Genomic DNA, 10,333 nt, shown 5'->3' on the forward strand with positions numbered 1-10,333 from the left:
GGGTAATGTGCAGTTGTGCAGTGTACGTAACTTTGAAACAGGAAGATCACCTTACTGCTGGAAAATTGGTACCAGTAACAGAGGAGGGTGCAGGGGGAGGCATTTCATGATCCATTCATGTATCACTAACAAGGTTAGCTTATGGTCCATAATGGCTATCAGGCTCCAGCCATCACATCCACACTTTGGACGAGAAGAACAAAAAACTAAAGACAAGTGTTTTGAATTTTGTGCTATTATAATGCCTTATGAACACTTTTGTACCTGTGTCCTGACAGGCACTTGCAAAAGTTTCTCTACTGTGCATACGTAGGTCCCCGGAATATCTGGGTCAGTGGTTATGTGTATCTGATTTTTAAAGGTTAATGCCAAAATATTTTACAAAATCTTATACTACTCTTAAACTAACTTATACTCCTTGTTTCATATATTTGTCAATAGAGTGGTGTCATACTTTAACATTTTTCCTAATCTAGTGGGCCTATTGTGTTTTTAATAAGCATTTTCCCGGTTACTAATGAGAATAAGCATCTCTTCATAAGGATATATGTGAATTGCCTGTTTGAGTGTGTTTTCTTTTCTTAATCACTTTTAAGTATATGCATACACACGCAAGATTGTAGTTGTGATTGTATACCTTAAAAATATTTTCTGCCATTTTGTGCCTTGATTTTTCATCTTCTTTTAAAATTTTTTTAATGTTTATTTAATTTTGAGAGAGAAAGAGAGAGAGAGAGAGACAGACAGAGCGCAAGTGGGGGAGGGGCAGAGAGACACAGAATCTGAAGCAGGCTCCAGGTTCTGAGCTGTCAGCACAGAGCCCAGTGTGGGGCTCAAACTCACAAACTGTGAGATCATGACCTGAGCCAAAGTTGGATGCTCAACCAACTGAGCCACCCAGTTGCCCCTTTCATCTTCTTTTTTTAAATAAGCTGGAGTTTCACTCTATGTTTTTTTTTTTATTTTAATGTTTATTTATTTTTGAGAGAGAGGTGGGGGAGGGCAAGAGAGAGAGGGAGACACAGAATCTGAAGCAAGCTCTGGTCTCTGAGCTGTCAGCACAGAACCCAACATGGGGCTCAAACCCTTGAACTGCAAGATCATGACCTGAGTTGAAGTCAGATGCTCAACCGGCTGAGCCACCCAGGCGCCTCTCTTTTACATTTTTAAAGTAGGTTTCAATGTAGGGCTTAAACTAACAACGCTGAGATCAAGAGTTTCATGCTCAACGACTGAGCCAGCCAGGCACCCCAAGTGTTCATCTTCTTAATCATGTTTTTAATCAACAGAACCTCTTTAATGAATACTGACACGTTTAGGAATATTTAAATTTATGATTAATGCCTTTTGTTTTGTATATAAGAAACTCTTCCATATAAGATTCTATTTGAATTTATTTGGTGAGGGGTACAGGACTTACATCAGTCAGGGTCCCTACAGGTAACAGCTGTTACATTCAATTGGGTAATTTGAGGAGAGCTTAGTAAAACCACTATTTAAAAAAGTATGGACAGGATTTAACAAAACCAGGATGAGATGAGACAGTGCTTCACAGCTAGTGACAGAGTGGGGGCCATTGCTGGTCTTCCAAGTAGTGATTCCTGTCATGCCTCTGTGACCTCCAACCTGTGGCTTTCAAGGTCACTCTGTTCAGTTGCTTCAAACTAGCAGAATGGGAAGGAGCATGGCTTGGAAATGGTCCACACCAATTATTCAAGCATCCTCCTGGCTAAAAACTCTGCTATATGTCCATACTTAGCTGCAAAGGAGGCTGGGAAAAGTAGCTTGGCTGTATCGCTAGTCCCGGCTGCATAATATGAATCATTTGGGGGGGGGGTGGGATGTCACTATTGAGATTAGGTTTCAAAAAGAGCACGGTGTCTATCTTGGGCACCTGCTCTGATGAGAGTCATGTTTTAAGTTTCACAATGGAGAGGACCACGTAGCAAGTAATGGGCATATTTGGTCAACAGTGGGGAAGGACCCAACTCTTGTCAACATGACGGGAGTCCTGGTCAACCTCTTAATTAGTTTTGTGAGAGACCCTGAGACGGAGACTAACCAATCCCACTAACCTGTCCCTGGACCCCTCACCCACAGAAACAGTGATAGTAAAGGTTTGCTGCTTCAAGCTCCCAATTCTTTCTTTCTTTCTTTATTTGCTTGCTTGCTTATTTATTTATTTATATTTTTAAAAGTAGGCTCCACACTCACCATGGGGCTTGAACTCATGAACCCGAGATCAAGAATTGCATACTTTACTGGGGCGCCTGGGTGGCTCGGTCGGTTAAGCGTCTGACTTCAGCTCGGGTCATGATCTCGCAGTTTGTGAGTTTGAGCCCCGTGTCGGGCTCTGTGCTGACAGCTCGGAGCCCGGAGCCTGCTTCGGAATCTGTGTCTCCCTCTCTCTACCCCTCCCCCGCTTGCGCTTTCTCTCTCCCTTTCTCTCTCTCACTCCCCCAAATAAATAAACATTAAAAAATATTAAAAAAAAAAAAGAATCGCATGCCTACTGAGCCAGCCAGGCACCCCTAAGCTACCAATTAACAGTAACAGACAACTAATATATCCTCATAGGGAGATGCTCTTGATTGCAAACATAGTTTCAATACTCTGCTTATGTTTTAAGGTTCTTATTTTCTCTCGAATGTTTAGCCTTTGATTTCCTAGTGTCTTTCCACCGTTTTTTTTTATTTTTCATGATTTTCAGAGGGGAGGTTGGTCAGAAAAACCGTAGTCCACCATATTGCCAGAAATGGAAATCCTATTCATTTCTATCTTCTTCGTGTTTTTCCTCAGGCATTTACTGAGCATCTACTGTGGGTCAGAAGGTGTGCTAAAAATAGCAGATGGTCTTTGAGTCCATGGGGGTGGTGATAAAAAAAAAATTCTACTGGGGGTAGGGATAAAAACAAGCAGATATCAAGTACTGTGAAGTGTCTTGAAGAATGAAATAGCAGAGTAGGGGGATGGGAAATGATAAGCAGTAGGGAAGCTATCATTTTAGATAAGGTGGCCAGAAAAGGTTTCTCCCAAATGAAGCATCACTTCAACAGAGACCCAAATAAAGAATAAGTCCTGCAGATTTATAATGGGGGAAGAATGATTTGGACAGTTTCTGCTTTGTAGGTCTGCAGAAGATGCTGGGAAGGAGAAATGAGTCTCTCCTGACCTCATTCCTTTTATTCAGAGTTGAATGCAGAGAACTTGGGCGTACCGCTTGGCTGGTAGATCTGAGAATCCGTGTCACTCTCATTCTCTCAAGCCTCAATGGAGCTGCCTTGTCTGGGACAAGCCTTATGGCCGATGCTGACCTAAATGCTCTGGTCACATCTTAACTGTCACAGAGAATAGGGTCTCTTCAGCCCAGCTCAGTGTAGGTTCTGAACGAATCTTCATGGAATGAACTTTACATGGAATCTCTTCCAGCTTTCCTTTGGTGGCTTAGCCAAGACCCTGCAGGTGGGTAGACATTTGTGAAAAGTAAGGCACTCTCTTTGTTAAAGTGGTCTTTTATTTTATTTCATCTTGTGGAGACCTCTCCACTGGTCTTTGAATGGTTCTTCACATGACTCCCAGTTCTGAAGCAGGAAAACCATTTTTTTTTTTCTGGCTCCTGGAGAAAGAGCCTAATGAGTAAAGCTACTTTCCCTTACGTGATTCAGTACCAAAAAAGGGATAGTTGTGGATAAAATGGCATCCACAGGTGATATAAGATCATAGATAAGAATGGAGTTTCTGGAGCCAGATATCCTGAGCTCAAACCATGGCCTTCTGGGTCTTACGTGGCTTCTGTGACCTAGGGAAACTTGTTTTAACTTCTCTGTGTCGTCGTTTACTCATCTCTATGTGGAGATAGCAATTGAGTCTATATCATAGGGTTGCTAAGGCATCACAGGGTTGTTAAATACATACAAAGTTCTTAGAATAGTTCTGGCAAGTAATAGGTGCTCTGTAAGACTTAGGTATCATTTTTATTATTTTGTTGTTAGGAGCCAGGGAGGGCAATGAGTTGTTAGGTCCTTTAGATTGTAACAAAGACCCACTCAGATGATCTAATAGAAAGTGAGTCTATGGCTAAGACTCTCTTATGCTTCAAAAGGAGACAGGGATTTCTAGAATCAGAAACTAGAACTCAGCCTGGATCATAATTACATAATTCAAGACCTGAAAGAACTAATGCAGCACTAGGGACCAGGTTTATTGCTGTCTCCTTAGCATCTGACATTCGCGCATTTTCTCTTTGGTCTGCCCATTGACGTGACTCAGCCATTTTTGTCATCTCTGATTATAATTTCTGAGTCTTGTTTCTCAAATAACTTAGCTTTTCTCATATTTTTCGGTTTAGATCCTCAAGAGGGAGATAACTTTATGGTCCTGCTTAATAATCATTGTATAGGGGCGCCTGGGTGGCGCAGTCGGTTGGGCGTCCGACTTCAGCCAGGTCACGATCTCGCGTTCCGTGAGTTCGAGCCCCGCGTCGGGCTCTGGGCTGATGGCTCAGAGCCTGGAGCCTGTTTCCGATTCTGTGTCTCCCTCTCTCTCTGCCCCTCCCCCGTTCATGCTCTGTCTCTCTCTGTCCCAAAAATGAATAAACGTTGAAAAAAAAAATATAAAAAAAAAATAATCATTGTATAACGGTAGGACACCTCATGGCTCTCTGTTTTGTTCATGAATTGATGAAATGTGGGTCAGGGGCTTATTCTAGTCTGATCCGATCACCCAAAGGGCAAGACCAAGTGCCAGAACAGTGGTTACCCAAGCAAAGGGCTCTGGGCGGGAAAGTTTCTCCTATAAAGGGAGTATGATAGAAGTATCCAAGGTACTGAGACCCAGTCCTTTCTTTATTTGAAAGGTGGGGATACAAATCAGTGTCCATGAGTGTAGATCTGCTGTAATATGCTGAAGAACTCCTCCCCGTTCCAGTTCTAGAAGTATGGAATCCTTTGAACCTGATGACTAAGCTTGAACTAGTCCCCAAGGGGGAATTCGTTGTTGGATCCCAGTGTGCCTTAAGGGAAGCAAGAAAATTATTGTGGCTGCATTGGAAAGCCCAGAATGGAACCTTTCAGGGTTCCTCCTTAGTCTGTTATTTCTGATTCTCTTTGAATAACTGCTTCATTTTTGTGTCTTTCTTGACTTCTCTGCCTTGGGCAATCTGGTCACCTATTCTGCATCTGTTTTACATGTTCAACTTCATAATGCCCAGGAATTATTTTTATTTATTTATTTTTTAATCAAACCTACACTGGGTCAGGTGCTTATTTCTGAACCAATCAACTCTAGGCAGGGCGGTGGGCCATTTTAATATGGAATTTAAATTTAATATGGTTAAATTTAATACGGTCCATTTAATATGGTTGTTCCCATACAGAGTGCCACAGAGGACCAACTTCTCATAAAATCAAAGTTCAGCAGAGGGGTTTACTGACTGACTGGGTGTTTATCTCTTCAACGAAAAGACATCTTTTGGTTATCCCTGACCATGTGGGGTACAGATAAATCCACCCCACCCCAGCTAAACACCAATGTTCGTTTTATTTCTTGGGTGAAAAGATTGAATTGTTCATCTTCCTCAGTTCACTATCTTTCATTACTAATTGTTTGTGATCTGTTTCATTTTTGTTAACAGCCATGGGATTGTGGCAGGGTCCGGGGTGAAAGTGAGGGAAAGAGAAGGGAAGGGAAGAGAACAGTATATATTGAGCAATGGATTTATGCTAGGAGATTTCTTATTCATCACCTCACTTATTTATTTAGTTTAAAATTTTACCTTTTTTTTTTAATTTAAGTTTATTTATTTGCTTTTAGGAAGCTCTATACCCAACGTGGGGCTCAAGCTTACAACCCCAAGATCAAGAGTTGCATGCTCTTCTGACTGAACCAGCCAGGCGCCCCTTACCTCATTTAATTTTTACAATATGCTCTTGAATTAGGAGTTGTTACATTTGTTTTACACCTGAGGAAAATTAAGATCTGAGAAATGAAGCCCTTTACGGTACATTTCACAGTGAGTTAGTGGGAGAATCGGGATTCAGATACAAGCCTGAGTCTGAAAGCTGTGCCTTGTCTCCTGCTGTATATGCTGAACAAAGAGACTTTAAGCAAAGGTCCAAAGGGACTATGAGAAAGCATTCTCTTAACTGCAAAATAGGAACCTTCTATTCAGCCCTGTCTTTCTTATTTGCTTTACAGAGTTTCCATGAGGCTCAAATGAGACCATGCATGTGCCATAAAAATCCGTTCAAAAGTAATTATTGAGAGCTCATTTGGTCCGGACTCTGGATTTGGGGTGAGTTCCCTAAGGAGCAAAGCAGAATTTGCCCTGAAGGGTTTTTGCGGTCTCTTTAACTAAATAGAGGCTTTAGTTATTCCCCCTCTTACTAAACCTTCTGCCAGCGAAGATAATGTGTGGTTTAATGTTTTCCTTATACCTGTCTTTGTTCTCTAACATTGCTGTTCCTGGAAATGGGAGGCTTGCTACAAGGCAGGCAATGGGAATAGAGAGGAGAAGCAATGCGTCGTGTCCCGCAGAAACCAGCGAGTTGGCCTTTGAGGAGCCAAAGGTAAGGTGGCTTTAGTTCATCTTGGAGATGTCAGAGTAACCTTACACAGCAGGAACAGCAAAGCCAGTGGGATGTGATCAGGTGGAAAGGCAGCTTGCAAATTCCATTGTTGTGGCATGAGCAAGAAGGAAAGTGACCAGAGACTAGAATGGTGAGGAGAAAGGCCTGTTTCTCAAACACTCCCTTCCCTTGGCCACTTAGAGACTCAGATTTGTCTTATATAGCACTCCCTGCTTGCTGAGGTGATCAGTCACTCATCTATTAAAAGAAGACAAAAGACTATTTAGCATTGATCGCTAGAATCCCCAGATAGAATCTTTGACATAGTAAAAGGCAGTATTAATGGGAGGAAAAAAATGAGAAGGAAAGGATGGGAAAGCCAAGGACAGCTGCAAAGACTTGGGGTGAGGTGAGATAAACTCAAGGTCCCCTGGGCCCCTGACATTCTGTAAGTGAAGATATCAGGCAGTATCATAAAACTGTTGTATGCTAAGGAATGGGCTGGAGGTGTGAGATGGGGAGAAGAAGAAAGCACCATGGGGTTGCTGGAAATGAATTTTACCATATTTGCAGTTTTTCTTGTGTGCCTGCTGACACCCATCTACCTTCTCTCTATTGTGGGGCTAAGTTGCATAGAGTGCTGGTGCCTGTTAGGATATATTGATATGGGAAGAAAATGGACCAGGAGGTAAGGTCCTATCACTCATATCTACACACTCAGGGACACCTGAAGTCTACCAGTGACCTTTCTGAAGGCTGCTTTCACATCCTTGTTTCTTAGGCTGTAGATCAGAGGGTTTAGCATGGGGATGATCACAGTGTAGAAGACAGACACGACCTTGTCTTCCTCCAGGGACTTGCCCGAGCCACTCCGCTGATACATGAAGATGAGGGTCCCAAAGAAAAGGGCCACAGCGGTGAGGTGGGAGGCACATGTGCAGAAAGTCTTGGCCTTGCCACCTGGAGACTTCATCTTCAGAATGGCCTTGATGATGAGCAGGTAGGATATCAGAATGACCAAGGCATTGGCTAAGATCACAAAGTTGCCGAAGAAGACAATGACAATCTCAGTGTTTGTTGTGTCATTGCAGGCGAGCTTCAGCAGGGGCGGGAGGTCACAGAAGAAGAAGTCGATCTGATTGTGGTCACAGAAGGAGAGGGTGAAGGTGCATGTGGTACGCACAATGGACCCTAACATCCCACAGACATAGGCTTCCACCACCAAACGCCAGCAAATTCTAGGATTCATGGCTACAGTGTAGAGCAATGGGTTGCTAACAGCAACATGGCGGTCATAGGCCATCACTGCCAGCAGGAAACACTCTGTGCCTGCACAGAAGGTGAAGAAAAAGAACTGGGTACCACACTGGCCATAGGAGATGACCGTCGTGCCTGTGGCCAGTGTGGCCAGGATCTGAGGAGTGATGACCGAGGCGTAGCAGGCATCCAGCAGGGCGAGGTGGCTCAGGAAGAAGTACATGGGCGTGTGGAGTTGGTCATCCACTTGGATCAGAATGATCATCCCCACATTCCCCAGGAGGGTGACGATATAGAAAATGAGAAACGTCAGGAAGAGGGGAATCTCCAACATGCGGTAGTCAGTAAAGCCCACGAGAATGAACTCTGTTACCGTAGTAAGATTATTCGCAGCCATGGATTCAATATAGACAATTGATCTGAGGGTGAGAATGAACAACAACAACAACAACAACAACAACAACATCCCAGAATTGAAGGACAGATTCTTTCTATGGTAGAAGTTAGCTTTATATTTCTGGGCCAACTTACAGAGCTTGTTTTTGGGAAATCCTGTACGTGGCCGAGTCTCCGTGGGCATCTATGTTTCTTCCACGTTTTTTGGAGCTGAGCCCTGAGCTGGTGTTTCTGATTCAAATTAATTTGGGTTTGTATTTGGAAATTCCTGTGAAGACAAGAGACACAGAGATTCAGATTTGGAAAGAACCTGGTCAGCAAGCGTCCTAATCCCCATGGGATGCTGAAGTGTCCTGTATCACATACCTTCTGCTTGGTCATCTAGCTACTGTATGAACCTCCATCTGTGGACAGTTCTACCCGTTAATGCTCATTTTGGATCTGTTTCCTCTCTCTCTTCGTCTTCAACACATTGGTTTTAGTTTTACCCCTTCCAGACACACACGGCAAATTTAATTCCTTCTTCTCATAAAAGGCTTTCAGAAGTCGGAGGACGACGAATCTGCTCTTTACGTTGAGTATTCCCTCATGTTACCCACCGATGTGCTTTCTTTTCTTGTGACGTAATTATTCAGCATGCATTCAAAAACTACTTAGTCAGATGGTATTAAAAGATGTAGTTTAAGGGTACAAACTTGGAACTGGCAGATATGAGTTCTGGAGATCTAATGTACAGCAGAGTGAGTATAGTCAACAACATTGTATTGTAGACATTGAATTATAGCCAACAATATTGTGTTACAAACTTCAAAGTTGCTAAGAGACTAGTTCTTACTTGTTCCCACCACAAAAGAACACTTGATCATTATGGGAAGTGATGGAATGTTAGCCAACACTATGAGCATATCGCAGCTTATAAATGAATCAAACCACACACTTTACACCTGAAGCTTGCACAATGTTATATGTCAATTATATCTCAGTAATAACAAAAAAAAATAAAAGTCTTTCTCTTTAATCTTTACCATTGAAAAATTTTTTAATGTTTATATTTGAGAGAGAGACAGAGTGTAAGTGGGGGAGGGTCAGAGAGGGAGAGAGAGAGACACAGACTCTGAAGTGGGCTCCAGGCTCTGAGCTGTCAGCACAGAGCCTGACGTGGGGCTTGAACTCATGAACAGTGAGATCAGGCCTGAGCTGAAGTCGGATGCTCAACCAACTGAGCCACTCAGGTGCTCCTTTACTATTTTACCTAATGTATTTATCACTTATTTTTTTAAGTTTACTTATTTATTTTTATTTTAAGCAATATTTACACCCAATGTGGGGCTTGAAGTCACAACCCTGAGATCATGAGTCTCATGCTCTTCTGACTGAGCCAGCCAGGTACCCCTAGTCTTTACCATTTTAATCTTGGGAGCCTCCTCCAGCTTGAATCAGAGGTCATTAGTGAAAGAGAGACATTCACATATCATATAAAACATGGTCTCCTGAAGCTGTTCCCCACACCTGACTCCAGCAGCTAGGTCTGGAGATGAGTTAGCTTCTTTGGAAGGCTTTCTTGTATGGTCAATTTCAACGGTTGTCACCTCTAGGACAGACACTAACTAGCTGAGTAACCTTTAAAATTCACTTTCCCTCCTTGGACTTTACTTTCAATTCTGCAAAATGGCGGGGCTAGGCTATACGATCATTGAAGTTTTTACGTCTCTCACAAATCATGATGCGTATGTCTAGGTATATGGGTTAAATGAGGTTTTTGGAAGGATTTTCCTATTATAACCTGCATACTCCTTAGCTACAAACTACTGAGTAAATAAAATACGCAGGCACTATTTCAAGTGATTTGCAGTTACTTGCGGGATCTTAAGTCTGAAATTGAGTAATCATACTTGCCAGTTCCAGATAAATCATCATTATTGATCAAAGCAAGGCTCTTTTTCACTTTATTATTTTTCCCTCCTTCTCTCTCCATCTCCAATCCTTCTCCTGCTCCTCACAGGTACGCAATCTAGTGTATGCAAAATATATATCCTCCTACACTTCGTCCTTTCATATTGATTTAAAAATATGTGTATCTTTAAAAGAGACAGTGATTTTGGTGCGGTTTAAAT

At 42.4% G+C, this 10,333-nt stretch overlaps 1 protein-coding gene across 1 annotated transcript; it reads right to left on the bottom strand.

The window, feature by feature from the left end:
• Positions 1-7,275: 7,275 nt before the first annotated feature.
• LOC123601719 (olfactory receptor 9I1-like) lies at positions 7,276-8,588 on the bottom strand. The gene has a single exon (XM_045485317.1). It carries the CDS (start codon positions 8,401-8,403, stop codon positions 7,276-7,278), a length of 1,128 nt encoding a protein of 375 aa, XP_045341273.1. The 5' UTR covers positions 8,404-8,588.
• Between the last annotated feature and the right edge of the window lie 1,745 nt (positions 8,589-10,333).

Source organism: Leopardus geoffroyi, chromosome D1 (genome assembly GCF_018350155.1).
Source record: "Leopardus geoffroyi isolate Oge1 chromosome D1, O.geoffroyi_Oge1_pat1.0, whole genome shotgun sequence".
Classification (NCBI taxonomy): domain Eukaryota; kingdom Metazoa; phylum Chordata; class Mammalia; order Carnivora; family Felidae; genus Leopardus; species Leopardus geoffroyi.